The 20,733-nt window shown below is 46.3% G+C and overlaps 4 protein-coding genes and 1 pseudogene across 4 annotated transcripts; 4 read left to right on the top strand and 1 right to left on the bottom strand.

Annotated features, from left to right (window-relative positions):
* Positions 1 to 556: 556 nt before the first annotated feature.
* Positions 557 to 2,647, top strand: LOC146295080 (E3 ubiquitin-protein ligase TRIM21-like). The gene is made up of 2 exons (XM_084695759.1): positions 557 to 666; positions 914 to 2,647. The coding sequence occupies exon 2, from the start codon at positions 916 to 918 to the stop codon at positions 2,545 to 2,547; it is 1,632 nt and encodes a 543-aa protein (XP_084551885.1). The 5' UTR covers positions 557 to 666; positions 914 to 915; the 3' UTR covers positions 2,548 to 2,647.
* Positions 2,648 to 7,086: 4,439 nt separating this feature from the next.
* On the top strand, positions 7,087 to 8,754 carry LOC146295079 (E3 ubiquitin-protein ligase TRIM21-like). The gene has a single exon (XM_084695757.1). The coding sequence runs from the start codon at positions 7,087 to 7,089 to the stop codon at positions 8,752 to 8,754; it is 1,668 nt and encodes a 555-aa protein (XP_084551883.1).
* Positions 8,755 to 9,650: 896 nt separating this feature from the next.
* LOC146295078 (coiled-coil domain-containing protein 137-like) lies at positions 9,651 to 10,271 on the bottom strand (annotated as a pseudogene).
* A 2,434-nt stretch (positions 10,272 to 12,705) lies between these two features.
* Positions 12,706 to 16,921, top strand: LOC146295077 (E3 ubiquitin-protein ligase TRIM39-like). The gene is made up of 3 exons (XM_084695948.1): positions 12,706 to 13,860; positions 13,942 to 14,325; positions 16,910 to 16,921. Exons 1-3 carry the CDS (start codon positions 12,706 to 12,708, stop codon positions 16,919 to 16,921), a joined length of 1,551 nt encoding a protein of 516 aa, XP_084552074.1.
* An 859-nt stretch (positions 16,922 to 17,780) lies between these two features.
* Positions 17,781 to 19,916, top strand: LOC146295076 (transcriptional repressor scratch 1-like). Its single transcript, XM_084695889.1, has 2 exons — positions 17,781 to 17,898; positions 19,186 to 19,916. Exons 1-2 carry the CDS (start codon positions 17,781 to 17,783, stop codon positions 19,914 to 19,916), a joined length of 849 nt encoding a protein of 282 aa, XP_084552015.1.
* The last annotated feature ends 817 nt before the right edge of the window (positions 19,917 to 20,733 follow it).

Raw genomic sequence — 20,733 nt, 5'->3', positions numbered from 1 at the left:
TGGCATAATGGTTCTACTGGCAGCGGCTACCTGCCGCACCCAACAGAGACCCCATCTCAACATCCGAGCAGAGAGCAGCGACGCATTCCCCCTAGAAAGGATCACAGAACCAAGGGTGGAGACTGGGGAGGCAGCAGATTGAAACAGAGATCGTGCTGTGCTGCACTAGCAATGCAGAGTGCAGTGAGTCTGAGTTTGCATAAACCAACTACGCCTGATTAATTCAGTACAAGAGTATCTGGACAGAAATGTAGAAAACATACGCATGCTCACCACATAAACACACCACACACACACACACACACACACACACACAGTTATATACACACAACTTCCATGAAACATGTCTCTCTGTCATTCTTCCTTCATCACACACATATTTTATTTTTTTCTCTGTTTCTACCTCTCTCTTAATCTCTCCCATTCACTTGCTTCAAAATAATAAAACTCTTCCTGTCAGCTGACTTACTAGAGAGTTCAGTCATGAAAGGGTTACACTTTGTTAAGGACAGAAGACTGGGAGGGGAGGAGCCTCTTATCGTTATTTCACTGAAACGAAACTGAAGTTTTTCTAAACTTTCGAAACATTCGACTTGGCTTAGGTAGATAGTGATTTGATTATTTACATCACACAGAGATCATAGAGAACAACATAAGTACCAACAGGTGAGAACAGAGAATCAATCAGTTGTATCCAATGATGATGTGGTTAGTAATTAAAGACTGTTGCTGGACTGACGTTTGAAAAACTAAAAAACAATGTTATTCTAAATGTAGTATTTCTGTATTGTACTTTCGGTCTATGCTATTGCTTATTTAATGAAAGTACATTTTCAACAATATAACATTATAGTTTTGTTCATGAGTTCAAAAGTTCACAAGATTTATCATTTAACTTCTGCTCTTATTCTAGAAATGGCTTCCTGCAGCAGTCTCCAGTCTGAAGATCAGTTCCTGTGTTCTATCTGTCTGGATGTGTTCACTGATCCTGTCACCACTTCATGTGGACACAACTTCTGCAAGGCCTGTATCACCAAGTACTGGGACAACAGTGACCTGTTTCAATGTCCCATGTGCAAGGAGAAGTTCTATAGGAGACCTGAGCTTCGTGTCAACACCTTCATCTCTGAGATGGCTGCTCAGTTCAGGAAGTCAAAGCCACAGAAAGCTGCCATCAGTCCAGAACTGCGTCCGACTAATCCTGATGTGTCATGTGACATTTGTGCAGGTGCCAAGCGCAAGGCCCTGAAGTCCTGTCTGGTGTGCCTGGCCTCTTACTGTGAGACTCACCTGGAGCCCCATCAGAGAGTTGCAGCCTTCAAGAAACACAAACTGATGGACCCTGTGGAGAACCTGGAGGACAGGATGTGTCAGAAGCATGAGAGACCCCTGGAGCTGTTCTGTAGGACTGACCAGACGTGTGTGTGTCTCATGTGCACGAGAACAGACCATAAGACCCATGACACTGTCACTTTAGAAGAGGTGTATGGACAGAGGAAGGTTAAACTGGGACAGATGATGGCTGAGATGAACCAGATGATGGAAGAAAGATCTAGGAAGCTTCAGGAGATCAAACTCTCAGTAGAGACCAGCAAGAGAAAGGCAGAGAGAGAGATATCAGACAGTGTTCAGGTCTTCACAGCTCTGGTGCGCTCCATTGAGAGAAGCCAGGCTGAGCTCATTGAGGTGATGGAGGAGAAGCAGAAAGCAGCAGAGAAACAGGCTGAAGGGTTGATTCAAGATCTGGAGCAGGAGATCACTGAGCTGAAGAGGAGAAGCACTGAGCTGGAGCAGCTCTCAAACACTGAAGACCACCTCCACCTGCTGCAGAGCTTCCCATCACTGAGCACCCCTCCACACACCAAGGACTGGTCTGAGATCAGTGTCCACAGTGGTCTGAGTGTGGGGGCAGTGAGGAGAGCTGTGTCTCAGCTGCAGGAGACACTCAATAAAGAGATGGAGAAGCTGCCTGAAGTTAAGCTGAAGAGGATTCAGCAGTATGCAGTGGATGTGACTCTGGACCCTGATACAGCACATCCCTATCTCATCCTGTCTGAGGATGGGAAACAAGTGAGAGATGGAGACATAAGGCAGGATCTCCCTGACAACCCAGAGAGGTTTGATCGTTGTCCTAATGTCTTGGGAAAGCAGGGCTTCTCCTCAGGGAGGTTCTACTATGAGGTGCAGGTTGAGGGGAAGACTGACTGGGATCTGGGAGTGGTCAGAGAGTCCATCAACAGGAAGGGAGTGATCATACTGAGTCCTGAGGATGGATACTGGATTGTATGGCTGAGGAATGGAGATGAGTACAAGGTTCTGGCTGGACCCTCTGTCCTCCTCACCCTGAGACAGAAGCCCCAGAAGGTGGGGGTGTTTGTGGACTATGAGGAGGGTCTGGTCTCCTTTTATGATGTGGAGGCCAGGTCTCATATCTACTCTTTCACTGGCTGCACCTTCACTGAGAAACTCTATCCATACTTCAGTCCCAGTCTGAATTATGGAGGTAAAAACTCTGCCCCTCTGATCATCACTCCTGTCACACAGTGAAAAACTAAGATGTGGAAATGCTGGCTCAAGAAAATATTAATCTGAACAAAACTGTTGTGAGTATGCTTGAGACAAAGTCATGGGTGACAGGGGTGACAGGGTGGCTCACTGGGTAGAATGTGTCTCACAGTCTAAGGTCTTCACTCATGGATTGGTGTTCAAGTCCAGCCCAGACCATTTGCTGCTTTTTTCTCTTTCTTAGTACCTTTCCTGTCAATCTTTCACGGTCTGTATAAAAGAAAGGAAAACAATCTGTAAAATAATCATCTCAAACTAGTAAATACTGTCCAGAATACAATAATAAAAGGTTTTATTTTTTATTATTTTGCACACTACCACAATCAGTGAAACAAACAAATCACCTATGAGCATAATTGTTTGGTTTATAAAACCTCCAACATGATGCTTGTACTCAGGGACGATGTACAAACACACAGTTGTAATTCAATTTCACACTAGTTATGTTCAAGTTTGAAATGCTCAAAAAAGCACAAACTCTCGCTTAATCTCACTTCAGTCAGTGTTTGTATGTTTTCTAGGGTAATCCATATATTTGACATAAGAAACACACTCAACAGGTCAGATATGAAGATTTAGTTGACAGCATTAACACCAGCTGTAACTGATCTGAGACCAGCATTAAGACCAGCTGTAACTGATCTGAGACCAGCAGTATCACCAGCTGTAACTGATCTGAGACCAGCATTAAATAAAACACTAACTAATGTGTAATGACTTTCCATTGAATCAGATGTAAATACACACCATATTTGATGTGTGAAAAGTCTCAATAAAGCAAGTCAATGCTATATTTATGGCTACATCTTTTACTGATATTTTATAGGTGTGTTTGCTCCAGCCTAAGGATGAAAAACATTTACAAATTTACTTCCAAACCGTTGTGGTTGAGGTGATGATGAAATACTGGTGAGTATGCTGTCATGGTGATGGAAAACTGGTGAGCATGCTGTCATGGTGATGGAAAACTGGTGTGTATGATTGCTTTAGTGTTACTTTCTGTCAGCAAGGTAGGAGTGTGTTGTCAGGAGTGCCCACTGGATGACGCCCTGCTCCAGGAAAAGTGTTCACTGTATCTCAAATTATGTATTTTATTTTATTGAACATTTATCAAATTTACAGCATTTGAAAAAAAAGTCAACTGGACAGACAGATATGGTAAGTCTCCTTACATAGGAGAAGTATTCAGACTGCTAGGCTGTCCACTTCACACTACATTTCCCATGATGCTTCAGGCTTTCTTCACAGGTAAACCTGGCCGCACCTTCACCTTTATATTTACATTTATTCATTTAGCAGACGCTTTCATCCCAAGCAGAGTGAGCTTTACAAAGTGAATAGGTCACTGATAATAACAACAAGATAGCCCCAAAAACATTGCGGGTAGCCAAAACATGAAGTACATATTGTGTACCTGTAGAAAAACAAGCAGCAGTAAAACATATTTCACAGCGAGTACAACAATTTAAATCAGTTACCACTAACCAAAAAGAGCAACAAGTCTCTAAGCAAGAGTCATTATGATCCTAGAGGAAACCAACATTGGGTCCAGCAAACCATTCCTAAGTACCGTTGTACTCCCGGAACAAGTGCATCTTGAGGCTTTTCTTGAAGGGGGGGAGAAAGTCTCTGTCTCTGATGGAGGTGGGGAGTTGATTCCACCACTGGGGGCCAGACAGGAGAAGAGCTTGTGTTGGGACCGGGCGGTTGTCTGAAGAAGACTGTAGGTGGCGGGTGGGATGGGACTTTGGAAGTCCCAATGGGGGGAATTGATGAAGAAATTGATGTCCCCCTGCTGAAATGGTGGAGATGGGTTACACATATGGAGCTATCTAATTGAAAAGTGAATGTCTCAGTTATTCCTCATATTATACTCTAAGTTGTATTATTGGAACTTTGATGCTAAGCTGTGACTGAGTATGAACAATAGAAGTGTGGGACATTGGTTTTAGTAAAGGAGAATGGGGAAACACCACTTAAAGGAATGCAGAGGCCTAGCCATAAATTAGAACGTACATTTATGGCCGAGCTTCAGGAACTCCTGCAAGCCAGGTCTGAAGCTGTCAGACCCACGTCAGGCCTGGGTCTGTGTCTAGGGGTTTCCTATGTTTATAAAGCATGAGCATCCCATACCAACTAGAAGACAGTCCATGATGTGTGTACACCCAACATAAGCCTGTACATGGTCAGATGTATGTAAGGACAGAGATGCCAACGTGATGCAGCTTCTGTAATCAGAAACCCTAGGTCAGGAGCCGATTGGGTGACAAAGCGTAGAAATTGTCACCAACAGAAACGTGCCATTAGTAAAAAATGACACAAATAATAGGGAGAAAATACAGTATATAAGGGACTGTCTGGAGAGAAATGTCAGTCTGCTCTTGGGAGCTTACTCACTTGGATACCTTTTTTACCCTGTGTTGGAATAAAACCTTTGCATCAATACTCTGAGTTTCAGTGCATCTGTTTGGACTTAGCCTGATTTTTGACTGGTCAAGACTTAGAATAATTTTCTACATTTGGACTTAGCCTGATTTTTGACTGGTCAAACACACTTACAATCACTTACAATCATTTTCAAACTTTGGACTTGTGTTTATTTTTGACTTGGTCGGACTTTTGAAGTGTTCTTCACTTCGAGACTTAGATTTATTTTCGACAGGAGTAAGGCTGCAGGAGAGACTTAATATAGTCGGGTGCAGTCCCGTTCACTGCTCGGAAGGGGAGTACCAGCATCCTCACATACGTATTCCCTTTGTCCAGGTGGGAGAGAGCGGTGGGCATTGTCGGGGCGATGGCATTGTCTGTAGACCTGTTGGACCAGTATGCAAACTGCATAGGGTCCAGGGTGGGAGGCAGCGAGGAACAGATGAATGATTTGACTAGCCGCTCAAGCGCTTCATGATGACAGAAGTCAGTGCTATTGGGCAATAGTCCTTCATGCAGATGACCTTGGTGCTCTTGGACACAGTGATGGTAGTCCTATTGAAGCAGGTGGGGAGTACAGACAGGCTGAGGGAGAGGTTGAAGATGTCACTGAAGACCCCTGCTAGCTGGTCAGTGCAACCCCTGAGGGCCCTACCTGATATACCATCTGGGCCAGGTGTCTTTCGAGGGTTGATCTTTTTGAAGCAATGCCTCACCTCAGCTACAGTTAGTGTAGGCACACCACTGGCTAGGCCTTCAGGTAGCTCTACTGCAGGGGGGTCACTGTCCCTCTCAAAGTGAGCGTAGAAGGCATTCAGCTTGTCTGACGGTATGACAGAGGGCTGGGTCTCACTGTAGCCTCTCCCTTTGTAGTCTGTAATGTTGCATTACAGACAACAAAGGGACTTTAGAGACTTTACAGGAAGGGACCCCACTCCATATGTGCCTAGGGTCAGAGCCATGGTAGCTGGACTCCACCTTAGTCCTGTCAGCCCGTTTTGCTGCTTGGATGGCCAGAAGGTCGTATCTAGACTTCCTGTACTGATCAGGGTCCCCAGAGTTAAAGGCGACAGCCCGGGCTCTCAGGTTGGCCCGGACCGCGGCATCAACCCAGGGCTTCTGATTGGGGAAAGACCGGACTACATTCTTGGGGACGACGTCATCGATTTAGTGTTGAATTTATGGCACCACAAACTTTGTTCAGACAATGAGTTCTGGAGGTGTTTCTGAACCCATGCAATGATTGCCATTATAGAATCATGTCTGTGTTTATGCAGTGCTGCCTGACTGCCTGAGGATCACAGGCAAGCAGTATTTATTCCCCCCCTTCTCCATTACAAATAGAGATTTCTCCAGATTCTCAGAACTATTTTGTTATATTACGTACTGTAGATGATGAGCTATAATAACGACACAAGTAACGGCACAAGTGATTAAAAGAGTCTAGTCTTCATCCTCACTTTTGATGAGAAATCTTTTCAGCATCATCTGGATAATAAAACTCAGCAGCTGACTCTTCGCTCATTTTGCAGATGACGTCAGAGGGCAATACGGAGCCGTATTGACCGCTGAGGAGGGCAATAGCGTCTGGCATGACTACCCATTAGCCATTCAGAAAGCTCGTACCGTCGTTGCCATATAATAAATTATGTTATCTACTATTAATCTATCTAGTCAGTAAAAGGTACAAAGTTCTTCTTATAGCAGTACTAGGTAGGAGGAGCATTGTTACCTCAACTCACTGAAGTGACACTGAAGTGGACAGACTTACAGTATCACAGCACTGAACAGACGCACGTAACTTGACTCTGTTTCTAAAAGTATCCACCAGTTAGAACATCAAGACTAAAACACACAGGTGAGTCGTCTAAATGACAAGGATTGATGCACATCATGTGGTCGTTAATAATAATAATAATACCGTCAAGTGTTTTTTCACAAAAGTATGCTCATGTTAAGGCATACAGTGTAATAATGTGAATCATAAGTGTGAACGTAATCAACATGACTGTACTTAGTTGTCACTGTTTGTTTAACTATTCAAAATCTCAAACTGTCACGTAACAAATGACTCCCTGACTCAGCTCAGCTTTCATGGTTTCACCTTTGATCTCTCTCTCCAGTGGAAAAATGGCTTCCTGCAGCAGTCTCCTGTCTGACGATCAATTCCTCTGTTGTATATGTCTGGATGTGTTCACTGATCCTGTCTCTATTCCATGTGGACACAACTTCTGCAAGGCCTGTATCACCAAGTACTGGGACAACAGTGACCTGTGTCAATGTCCCATGTGCAAGGAGAAGTTCTATAGGAGACCTGAGCTTCGTGTCAACACCTTCATCTCTGAGATGGCTGCTAAGTTCAGGACGTCAGTGAAAAATAAACCCAACAGCCAATACCGACGACCAGCCAAATCTGGAGAAGTGTCATGTGACATCTGTACAGGTACCAAGCTCAAGGCCCTGAAGTCCTGTCTGGTGTGTCTGACCTCTTACTGTAAGACTCACCTGGAGCCTCATCAGAGAGTTGCAGCTTTGAAGAAACACAAGCTGATGGACCCTGTGGGGAACCTGGAGGACAGGATGTGTCAGAAGCATGAGAGACCCCTGGAGCTGTTCTGTAGGACTGACCAGACGTGTGTGTGTCGGTTCTGCACTGAGACAGACCATAAGACCCATGACACTGTTCCTCTAGAGGAGGAGTGTGAAGAGAGGAAGACTCAGATGAAGAAGACAGAGGGAGACATGCAGCAGATGATCCAGGAGAGACTGGAGAAGGTTCAGGAGATCAAACTCTCAGTAAAGACCAGCAAGAGAGATGCAGAAAGAGAGATATCAGACAGTGTTCAGGTCTTCACGGCTCTGGTGCGCTCCATTGAGAGAAGCCAGGCTGAGCTCATTGAAGTGATGGAGGAGAAGCAGAAAGCAGCAGAGAAACAGGCTGAAGGGTTGATTCAAGATCTGGAGCAGGAGATCACTGAGCTGAAGAGGAGAAGCACTGAGCTGGAGCAGCTCTCACACACTGAGGACCACCTCCACCTGCTGCACAGCTTCCCACCCCTGAGCACCCCTCCACACACCAAGGACTGGTCTGAGATCAGTGTCCACAGTGGTCTGAGTGTGGGGGCAGTGAGGAGAGCTGTGTCTCAGCTGCAGGAGACACTCAATAAAGAGATGGAGAAGCTGCCTGAAGTTAAGCTGAAGAGGATTCAGCAGTATGCAGTGGATGTGACTCTGGACCCTGATACAGCACATCCTGATCTCATCCTGTCTGAGGATGGGAAACAAGTGAGATATGGAGACATAAGGCAGGATCTCCCTAACAACCCAAAGAGGTTTGATCGTTGTCCTAATGTCTTGGGAAAGCACTGCTTCTCATCAGGGAGGTTCTACTATGAGGTGCAGGTTGAGGGGAAGACTGAGTGGGATCTGGGAGTGGCCAGAGAGTTCATCAACAGGAAGGGGAAGATCAAACTGGGTCCTAACGATGGATACTGGACTGTATGGTTGAGGAGTGGAGATGAGTACAAGGCTCTGGCTGACCCCCGTGTCCCACTCTCCCTGAGACAGAAGCCCCAGAAGGTGGGGGTGTTTGTGGACTATGAGGAGGGTCTGATCTCCTTTTATGATGTGGAGGCCAGGTCTCATATCTACTCTTTCACTGGCTGCATCTTCACTGAGAAACTCTATCCATACTTCAGTCCCAGTCTGAAGTATGGAGGTAAAAACTCTGCCCCTCTGATCATCACTCCTGTCACACAGTGAAAAATCAATTTGTGGAAATGCTGGAGTTCAAAAGAAAAATGTGATCACAAAATATTAATCTGAACAAAATTGTTGTGAGTATGCTGGAGACAAAGTCATTTAGATTTTCAAAGATTTATAAAAACTCTTTATACAAGGGCAGTGCTCCCCTGTTGGCTCAGAGGGTAGAGCATGAACCTCAGACTAGGGCCTTGACTCAGGGTTCAAGTCCAGCCTGGGACATTTCCTGCTTTTCTCTCTTTCTTACTAGCTTTCATGTCACTCTTTCATGGTCTGTATCAAATAAAGGCACAAAATCAGGTAAATAATTATCTTAAATCAGGAAATATTGTCCAGAATCCAGTAATAGGTTTTACGAAATATGGCAAAGGATGTCACCTAAATGTACCAGTGAACCAATGAAATAAAATGACTTAAATGCAATAAATGAATATAAACTCATTCAATCCTTTATTTTTGTACACTAGCACAATCAGTTGTAACAGGTTCAGGGTTGTGGGGTTTCCACACCATCAAGCTTAGTAATAAACTGGCACACACAGTCCAATGTCAATGTAGTTGTATCTTTAATCCTTCTCATACAATCAAAGTTTTGGTCTTATAAATCCTTTTTATAAGCCACCACACAATCAATTAACGGCTCAACGAAACACAGCCTGTCTCGTTGAAGCAGGAAGTCACTACATGGTTCGGGGGTGGATCCCACAGGCTGCCAGCTACCTTCCCTCCACCACCACTCTCCTCACCTCTCCCTGCCGTCTGCCACACACCTCAACCCTCAGCTCCGACCAGGAGGGAGGGGCGGCCCAGCCCCCATGAGCGTCTTTTCTGGAGAGGGCATCGGCATTTCCATGGGCTGCACCCGATCTGTGGACGACAGAGAAAGCAAAGGGCTGTTATGACAAGAAGCGTGTGGCTTGGCCCAGTAGGGAGTTCAGCAGCAGACACGTGTTGATGCCCTGTCCCTTTAAAGCCACCTTGTTTGGTATAACAAAGTTTGTGGGGCCACAGCAACTTCACCAAAAGTAACTTTATCAATGAGCTTATCGTTTTCCCTCTTGTCTTCTCGTCTGTCCAGCTTCTTCTTATGCAGCCTCTGAAGCCGAGACTTATTACACTCTTTCTTTTTGTCTGACTTCTGGTTTTCTTCAGGCTCCTCCTGGTCCTCCACCAGCTCAGGTTGTCTCTCAACTTGGTTCTTGGTGAGGAAAATGACATTCTGAGTCTCGCTGTTCATGCGTTGAACGTATGATATCTCTGACTCCTTCTTTTTTCTGCGAAAATGGGGGACGAGGATCTCCCCCAACCTGGGCCTCTGCTTTCTTATTAGTTTTGGGAGTAATGACGTTTAAAATGCTTCGGTCGGTTTTGGCTTCTTCCCTTTTTCATTCTCTCTTTACTTTTCATAATTTCACGGAGAATAAATGGGATTTGCTGAGATGTTCGTTTTGTTTTGGTCTCTCATCTCGCTTTGGCGTCTTACTAAAATGTTGTATGGTTTTGCCGCCTTGTTTTAACGTTTCAATTCAGTTTCAGTTTCAAGTTTTATTGTTAGGTTCACAGAACAACACAAGTGCAGACTGGGCTCTAAAATTCTTGGGACAAGACAACGCAAGCAACCTAGCATAACATAACATATAAGTACTTAAATAAAATAAAATACAAATTAAATTATAGTAATAAACTTCCTAATATACAAAACAAGTATGCAATGTACAAAAATACACATTATACACTAATACACAGAATGACTTATACTAACTTTATAGACATATACTAACCTAAAGCAAGACCTATACTAACCTAAGACAAGTGGAGTACAGTTAGTGCAACAGCACAATATTGAGCTGAAAGTGACAGAAAGAAAAAAAAGTAGTGTCGCGAGAGAAATGTATCACTGTCCATATCAATGTCCATTCAGAAGCCTGATGACACTTGAATCGAAACTATTGTCCAGTCTGCGTGTGCTGACCTAATGCTTTGGTATTGCCTGCCAGGAGGCAACGGGATAAAGAGACTGAAGGATGTGTGGGAAGAATCTCTTAGAATCCTGCCAGCTTTCCTGAGGCATCATGTGTGGTAGGTGTCTTGTAGGGCTGGGAGCTTCCTGCCGATGATGAACTCAGTAGACCTGACTACACTACGTAGGGCCTTGTGGTCCCTGTCTGTGCAGCTCCCATACCACACTGTAATACAACCAGTCAGTATGCTCTTTATAGTGCATCTGTAGAAGTTAGTGAGGATGACTGAGTCCATGCCAAACTTCTTCAGTCTCCTCAGGAAGAAGAGGTGTTTCCGGCCCGCTTTGACCACCTTGTCCGTGTGAGCAGAACAGGTGAGATCATTGCTGATGTTCACCCCGAGGAACCTGAAGCAGCTGACCTTTTCCACTTTGGATCCGTTGATGTGTAGGGGTGCATGCTCCTCCCCCTGAGGTTATTAAGAGATGTTGTCCTGACACCATGATGTCAGGGTATCCACCTCCTCTCTGTAGGCTGACTCGCCACTGTCAGAGATGAGGCCCACAATGGTTGTGTCATCAGCAAACTTAACAAGGAGGTTGGCGCTGTGCGTTGCCGCACAGTCGTGAGTGAACAAGGAGAACAGGAGAGGGCTGAGCACACAGCCCTGGGGGGTGCCTGTGTTGGTGATCAGTGTGGATGAGGTGTGGTCACCACCTGTGGCCTTCCTGACAGGAAGTTGAAGATACACATGAGCCAGGAGGGCTAGAGGAAGAGACCCTGGAAGAAGAAGGAACTCGCCAACATGACTCTGTGTTCGTTAATGTTTTTGTTTTGTACCAAAAGGTGCTATTAAAAACCCTTTGGCTTACCTTCTCTCTTGGAGCCTGTCTCCGTGCTTCACACACCGCAAACTTTGTTCAGACAATGAGTTCTGGAGGTGTTTCTGAGCCCATGCAATGATTGCCATTATAGAATCATGTCTGTGTTTATGCAGTGCTGCCTGACTGCCTGAGGATCACAGGCAAGCAGTATTTATTCCCCCCCTTCTCCATTACAAATAGAGATTTCTCCAGATTCTCAGAACTATTTTGTTATATTATGTACTGTAGATGATGAGATATTCAAAGTATTCACAATTTTACGTTGAGGAACATTATTCTGAAATGGTTCCACGATATGTAGATGCAGGTTTTGGCAGATTGGTGAACCTTTGCCCATCTTTACTTCTGAGAGACTCTGCCTCTCTAAGATACTCTTTTTATACCCAATCATTACTGACCTGTTTGCAATTAAACAAGTTGGTTGCTAAATGTTCCTCCAGCTGTTTATTTTCAGTAACACTTACTTTTTCCAGCCTCATTGCTAGATGTCATTGCTGTAATTTATGGCTACATTGTTTACAGATATTTTATAGATGTGTTTGCTCCAGCCTCAATATGAAAAACATTTACAAATTTGACTTCCAAACCTCATAGAAACAGTGGAATGCTCCTCTTCCTTGTTCCTTGTTGCAAATCAGCAAGGTAAACAGGAGTTGAGCAGATAAACTCTCTCTCTCTCTCTCTCTCTCTCTCTCTCTCTCTCTATCTCTCTTCTCTCGTACAGTATATTGTGCTCATTGATCACCCCCCCCCCCCTATACATTCTGGTATTACTGGTCTCGTCAGTAAAAGGTGCATAGTTATTCTAAAAGCAGAACTAGGTAGGAGGAGCATTGTTACCTCAACTTACTGAAGGAAAACTGAAGTGGACAGACTTACAGTTTTGCAGCACTGAACAGACACACATAACAAGAATCTGTTTCTAAAAGTATCCACTGGTTAGACAGAACATCAGGGCTAATACACACAGGTGGGTAGTCTAAATGACAAGGATTGATGCATTTCATGTGGGCGTTAATAACAGTAATAATAATACTCTCGTGTTTTTTTCTTCATAAAAGTAAGCTCATATGGTTTCACTTCTGATCTCTCTCTCCAGTGTAGAAATGGCTTCCTGCAGCAGTCTCCTGTCTGAAGATCAGTTCCTGTGTTCTATCTGTCTGGATGTTGTCTCTGATTCTGTCTCTATTCCATGTGGACACAACTTCTGCAAGGCCTGTATCACCAAGTACTGGGACAACAGTGACCTGTTTCAATGTCCCATGTGCCAGGAGAAGTTCTATAGGAGACCTGAGCTTCGTGTCAACACTCTCATCTCTGAGATGGCTGCTCAGTTCAGGAAGTCAGTGAAAAATAAACCCCACAGCCAATACATACAACCAGCCAGATCTGGAGGAGTGTCATGTGACATCTGTACAGGTACCAAGCTCAAGGCCCTGAAGTCCTGTCTGGTGTGTCTGACCTCTTACTGTGAGACTCACCTGGAGCCTCATCAGAGAGTTGCAGCCTTGAAGAAACACAAGCTGATGGACCCTGTGGAGAACCTGGAGGACAGGATGTGTCAGAAGCATGAGAGACCCCTGGAGCTGTTCTGTAGGACTGACCAGACGTGGGTTTGTGACATGTGCACGAGAACAGACCATAAGACCCATGACACTGTCACTTTAAAGGACAAGTACAGACCAAAAAAGAATGATCTGGGGAAGATGATGGCTGAGATGAACCAGATTATGGAAGAACGATCTAAGAAGGTTCAGGAGATCAAACTCTCAGTAAAGACCAGCAAGAGAGATGGAGAGAGAGAGATATCAGACAGTGTTCAGGTCTTCACAGCTCTGGTGCGCTCCATTGAGAGAAGCCAGGCTGAGCTCATTGAGGTGATGGAGGAGAAGCAGAAAGCAGCAGAGAAACAGGCTGAAGGGTTGATTCAAGATCTGGAGCAGGAGATCACTGAGCTGAAGAGGAGAAGCACTGAGCTGGAGCAGCTCTCACACACTGAGGACCACCTCCACCTGCTGCAGAGCTTCCCATCCCTGAGCACCCCTCCACACACCAAGGACTGGTCTGAGATCAGTGTCCACAGTGGTCTGAGTGTGGGGGCAGTGAGGAGAGCTGTGTCTCAGCTGCAGGAGACACTCAATAAAGAGATGGACAAGCTGTCTGACACTGAACTGAAGAGGATTCAGCAGTATGTGGTGGATGTGACTCTGGACCCTGATACAGCACATCCCTATCTCATCCTGTCTGAGGATGGGAAACAAGTGAGGTGTCGAGACATAGAGCAGGATCTCCCTGACAACCCAGTGAGGTTTGATTGTTGTGTCAATGCTCTGGGAAAGCAGGGCTTCTCCTCAGGGAGGTTCTACTATGAGGTGCAGGTTGAGGGGAAGACTAAGTGGGATCTGGGAGTGGTCAGAGAGTCCATCAACAGGAAGGGGCTGATAACACAGAGTCCTAACGATGGATACTGGATTGTATGTCTCTGGAATGGAGATCAGTACATGGCTCTGGATGGCCCCCGTGTCCCACTCTCCCTGAGACAGAAGCCCCAGAAGGTGGGGGTGTTTGTGGACTATGAGGAGGGTCTGGTCTCCTTTTATGATGTGGAGGCCAGGTCTCATATCTACTCTTTCACTGGCTGCACCTTCACTGAGAAACTCTATCCATACTTCAGTCCCTGTCTGAATGATGGAGGTGACAACGTTGCCCCTCTGATCATTACTCCTGTACAAGGGGCGGACCTAGAGATTTTCATTCAGGGTGGAAATGGGGTGGCGAAGGAAGTTGTTGGATGGCCTCCCGTAGGCGAATCAAAACCCAAAGTAGGGGGGTACAGTACTCCCTATGGTAAATGATTAGGCTATAACATTATAGTTTAAATTAAACAGCAACATTAATATTATGTATTGAAATGTTCTGTAATGTACAAACAATATTTTTCCATGGGAAGATTGAGGTTCATGTTGTTTAATTGCAACTTGTTTCACTACATGCTCTCATGGTTCGTCCCTTTGGGACTTAATAGTTTTTTCACAATGCATGCTTCATGTTTTGGCTACCCGCAATGTTTGGGGCTATCTCGTTGTTATGATCAGTGACCTATGCACTTTTGTAAAGCTCTCTCTTGGAAGTCGCTTGGAATAAAAGCGTCTGCTAAATGCATTTAAAAAAATAAAAAAGTTTGGTGTGGCAGTATTTTATATTGGGGTGGCAGCTGCCACCCCTTGCCATCCTGAAATCTGCCACTGCTCCTGTCACAGTGAAAAATACAGATGTGAAAATGCTGGAGTTCAAAAGAAAATTTGATTACAAAATAATAATCTAAACTCAACTGTTGTGAGTTTGCTGGAGATAAAGTAATGTAGATTTTCAAACTTTAATAAAAGTCTGTAAACAGGGTGGCTAACAGGGTAGAGCATGAACCTCAGACTAAGACCTTGACTCAGGGTTTGAGTCCAGCCTAGGACATTTCCTGCTTTTCTCTCTTTCTTACTACCTGTTTGATACTGTCTGTATCAAATAAAGGCAAAGAAATCCAGCAATAATAGGTTTTATGAAATATGGCTGTGAGATGTCACCTAAATGTACCAGTGAACCAATAAAATAAAATTACCTAAAATGCAATAAATGAATATAAAACCTAATTGAATCCTTTAATTTTGTACGCTACCACAATAAGTGAAAAGCACGAATCAACTATGAGAATGTTTTTTTGGTTTAGAAAACCTCCAACACGAGATCCCAAGATCCTAACATGGTGCTTGTTTTTAGGGACGATCCACAAACACACAGTTGTGTTTCAGGTTCACAGTAGTTCTGTTCAAGTTGGAAATGCTCTGAAGAGCATAAATTCTTGCTTTCTCTCACAGCTTCGGTCAGTGTGTTTAAGAGGCCAGTGTAAGTTGAACACTTCTGTTCCTCACTCAAAACATTTCCTATCTAACTATTTGTAATGGAAAGAAAAAGTTGCAGTGGTCTAACTTTTGGAAGAAAAAATAATTGTTGAGAAGGACATTTATGAGTGAAGAACAGAAGGGTAAAATTTGCAGTGGCCTCCTAAATATTACCCATCTGTTCCTCACTCAAAAATATCCTTCTCAACTATTTTTAAAAGAAAAGAACAAGGTGCAGTGGTCTCCTATTCCAGAGATGTAACTCTCCTGGTCTCTCCTGGTCTCTCCTGGTCTCTCCAGGTCTCTCCTGGTCTCTCCTGGTCTCTCCAGGTCTCTCCAGGTCTCTCCTGGTCTCTCCAGGTCTCTCCTGGTCTCTCCTGGTCTCTTCTTCTCTCTTCCCTGGTTCGACCAGGATCTCCCTAAAGGTAACTTGACACGCTGTGGCTTTTGATAGCTTGATTGATAGCTACCAGATCAGAGAGTACATGGATATAGTACTAGAATCCATAGATATAGTACTACAATATATGCGCAGAGTACTAGAATACATGGATAGAGTTCTAGAGTACATGGATAGAGTTCTAGAGTACATGGATAGAGTTCTAGAGTACATGGATAGAGTTCTAGAGTACATGGATAGAGGACATGTTGTCAAAAGAGGTCCAGCATGTTTACTTGTCTGTCTGAGTCTGTTTGGAGAATACCTTATTTAAATGTTATAAAACCAATCACATCCGCACATCTATCTGTCATCGATAAATACACACACAGCAACTGTTTGATAAACATGATATGTAAATTCCATGGAGGGTCAGGTGAGCTTTATTTAGTAGCTTGTTACCCAAGAGCTTGGGTCTACACACACTTTCTCACAAACACACACACCCACACACACTAACACACCATCCCACACACAAACACACAGACACTAACACATACAGAGGGTGTGCTCGGCTCACCTCAGTAATCCCATCTGCCGTGTTTACCCACGTTAATGGGAACTTCCTTATTTGCATATTGTTTTAAACACTCCCTCTGGAGGTGAGTTAATGAGCTCTTTCATTTGGCTTCTGACCAACCAGAGACTCCAGACTATTATTATGCAAATGAGGCTCTGCGCTGGTGAGTTTCACCTGAGGTCAGCAGTCTGAAGCCTCGCCCCGAGTTCCAGGTCCTGCCCCCAAGTCACAGTGCATGTGGAACTGTGTGTGTGGAACTATGATAATTATGTACTAATTTAGCAGATGCTGTCATCCAAAGCAATTTACAGTACAGGGGGGATTTGAATCATTTGAATATGTGACCTCTTTAAACTACAGTCAAATGCTTTAGTGCTGAGCCATACCCATCCTAAAAGTGTGTGTGTGTGTGTGTGTGTGCAACTGTGTGTGTGTATAACTGTGTATGTTTGCTCCAGGATCTGTTATGAGTAAAAAAATCTTCTGTTACCCTGATGCTCATTTGCATACGTCAGACACCATTGGCTGACAGAGTGTGAGGTAAACGGAAACCTGCCGGCCGCGTGCCTCATCAGAGACGACGATCTCGTGGTTGACGTCAAAACTGTACGGGAGGGGGATTCGGTTATGCTTCAAATTCAGTGTCTTTATGAACTTTATTTTATTGTATCCACCCTGCTTTGTTGATACAATATGAATTCTCATTCCAATTGAATATAATCTCAATAAACATAATGACGTTGTGGTGGTGCGGCACCGCGCAGGCCTTATCACGCTTCTTTGTTTAGTGCTAAGACGTGATATCACGAAGTCAATAATTCCCCCCCCCCCCCCCCCATCAAGCTCCCGGGAGACTTTCTATTTTCCTGACGGATCAAATGAAGCGCCCTTATGTCCCACCGGGGTGCGCCTTATAAAGCCGCCAGCTGATCCTCCACTTCGCTCAAAGACTGTCCCAACCCCCTCGTGGAGCACAACAGAGGAGAGAGAGACTGGCAGCAAGAGCAAGAGTCAGGAGACAACGGACAAGAGCAAGGTCCACGTTTCTGGGATCTCAAAACAGCGTTTGGCCGAACTTGAAGGTAACAGCCGCCTGGCGGTCAAACGGCACGTGAGCGAGGGGAGAGTGAGAAGTGCTTGCGCTATACTGGGGAGCTGTCCGGTGCTGGAGTTGCTTTCCTGTTAAAGCCGAACGCTGCAGGAGCGGATCAGCTCAACATCCTCTCGGACTGTGCCGGCATTTGAGCATCCTGCGTGCCAGAGGAGCTACCGCTGCACCGCCCGTCTGTCGCCACGCATGAGGAGAGATACAGGAGCCCCGGTAGAACCATGCCTCGCTCCTTCCTCGTGAAGAAGGTGAAACTAGATGATTTCTCATCTGCCGATCTTGAGGGCCCCTATGTCCGGTCGCGAGCCGCCAACCTCAGCCTACGTTTTCACGAGAAAGGTAAACCCTGACCCACCTTAACCGTTACCGAAACAGGCTGGATTTGATGTTGAAGATTCACAGCTCGTGACCGTCACGGCGGTTGGTTTCGTGCGGGCGGACGGGCTCCGGGCTGATAAAGCGGGCTGGTTGCTTGTTGCTCTGGAAGCTTGACAGAGCCCCGGGACATGGTCAGCTGGCAGACACGCGGCTCTTCTGTCCACTCAGCACGTTTCCTTGAGCGCATGCACAAGGTTAAACACACAGACAAGCGCGCTAGATGATAAAACAAATTATATGTGAGGTCTTTGATGTTATGTTGATTTTATTTATATTATTTGATATTTTACAATACGCCGCTCAACAAACACACACACATACATACACACACGCGCGCGCGCGCGCGCGCACACACACACACACACACACACACACACACACACACAAAATGAGTAACACGAGAGAGGGGGAGAGATAGTTCGTTTCCAGACATTACACACGCTCTATAAAACAGACAGCGCGCGCTCTCACTTGCATAACCAAGACTGTTTTGTCCGGAAGTGCGTTTATAGAATATTCATGGTTCCTTTCATCTCTGCCCGTGGAGTCGCGCTGGAGTATTTGTTCTTCATCGACCTATTTAAGGCACGCTGCCTGGCGGGGGCAGCTCACGCCTAGTGATCGGGGCTAAACGGGTTAGCAGCGCTGACGGGAACAAACGTACTACTTACCGCTGCACAGATGAGATATAGGTTCACATCTTCTGCCACTGAGGATGATGAAGGTGATAATGGTGATGATAGTGATGATGATGGTTCATGTTATTTTAGAGCTCATTTAGAGCGTCCTGGGCATGAGAGGCAACAGCACCAAGTCAGTACACCCTTTATCTATCTAGTGAAATAATAAACACCAGAGCATAAAAAAATCATGAAAAACAACTTTGAAACAGTTACTACGGTTACTGCTTTGGTGACAAAGATGAGATGAGGTGATAATGATCCTAATGATGAAGATGATGATAGTGATGGTGACGATGATAGTGATGAAGATGGTGATGGTGGTATAATGATAACAGCTCTTTACAATCAAATCTAACTCCTCCTACACCCCTCCCCCTTTCCCCTCCCCCTCTCGCCCTCTCCCCCCTCCTTTTTCAAACCCTTTACCCCTTTCCCATCCCCATCCCCCTCTCCATCTCTCTCCCTTCCCCTCTCCTCCTCCTGCCCTCTCCCCCCTCCTTTCTCAAACCCTATACCCCTTCCCCATCCCCCTCTCCATCTCTCCCCCTTCCCTCCCCCTTTCCAGGCTACATCAGTGAGTACCTGCCCGAATATGATGGAGAGAACGACCATGTCGTCACAGCGATCACCTCCCCCCTCTACGCCCGTCTCCACGGCGACTCCGAGCCCCCTGACAGCCCGGCCTCCGAGACCTCGTCCGGCACCGACCACGGCCACGGGTCATCCGTTACCGACAGCTACGGCCTGGACTCCTTCCTCATCAGGGACGGTCGCTCGCGGCAACGGCGGGTCGCCGCCGGCGCTCAGAGGCACACCTGCGGAGAATGTGGGAGGAGCTACGCCACGTCCTCCAACCTGAGCCGCCACAAGCAGACGCACCGCAGCGCCGACAGCCAGCTGGCCAAGCGATGCCCCACCTGTGGCAAGGTGTACGTCTCCATGCCCGCCCTCTCCATGCACCTGCTCACCCACGACCTCCAGCACAGGTGCCAGGTGTGCGGCAAGGCCTTCAGCCGGCCCTGGCTGCTGCAGGGCCACAGCCGCTCCCACACGGGGGAGAAGCCCTTCTGCTGCGCCCGCTGTGGCAAGACGTTCGCCGACCGCTCCAACCTGCGCGCCCACATGCAGACGCACTCGGCCCTCAAGATCTACAAGTGCAAGCGGTGCCACAAGACCTTCGCCCTCAAGTCCTACCTGACCAAGCACTACGAGTCGGCCTGCCTCAAGAGCTCCTTCTCTCCCCCCTCCTCCCCTTCCTCCCCCTCCTTCTCCCCACTCAGCTCCCTCAGTGATTGACCCAGTCTCCCTCTTCTCCTCTTTATCCTCCTGTTCCCCTCCCTCCCTCCCTCCCTCCCTCCCTCCCTCCCTCCCTCCCTCCCTCCCTCCCTCCCTCCCTCCCTCCCTCCCTCCCTCCCTCCCTCCCTCCCTCCCTCCCTCCCTCCCTCCCTCCCTCCCTCCCTCCCTCCCTCCCTCCCTCCCTCCCTCCCTCCTTCCCTCCTTCCCTACTTCCCTCCTTCCCTCCCTCCCTCCCTTGTCTTTCCCCTCTTCTTGTCAGCAGCACTAAGAACCGCTGGGTAGCATGAACCAGGATTATTGATGATGCCCACCATCTTACACTGCAGGTTCTAACCTGGAGGAACCCACCATCTCATACTGCAGGTTCTAACCTGGAGGAACCCACCATCTCATACTTCAGGTTCTAACTTGGAAGAACCCACCATCGCATACTGCGAGTTCTAACCTGGAGGAACCCACTATCTCACACTGCAGGTTCTAACCTAGAGGGACCCACCATCTTATACTTCAGGGACGAACCAAGTGGAACCTGGAGGAACCCACCATCTCATACTGCAGGTTCTAACCTGGAAGAACCCACCATCTCATACTGCAGGTTCTAACCTGGAGGAACCCACTATCTCACACGGCAGGTTCTAACCTAGAGGGACCCACGATCTTATACTTCAGGGACGAACCAAGTGGAACCTGGAGGAACCCACCATCTCATACTGCAGGTTCTAACCTGGAGGAACCTACTATCTCACACTACAGGTTCTAACCTGGAGGAACCAGAGTTTGTCAGCCTCCCTGAGGACACTGAGAACACATCAGTCAC

This window comes from Hypomesus nipponensis, chromosome 4, assembly GCF_054491055.1.
Source record: "Hypomesus nipponensis isolate SF chromosome 4, ASM5449105v1, whole genome shotgun sequence".
Classification (NCBI taxonomy): Eukaryota; Metazoa; Chordata; class Actinopteri; order Osmeriformes; family Osmeridae; genus Hypomesus; species Hypomesus nipponensis.
Note: the sequence above shows the minus strand (reverse complement) of the source record. Positions and strands in the feature narration are given on the sequence as shown.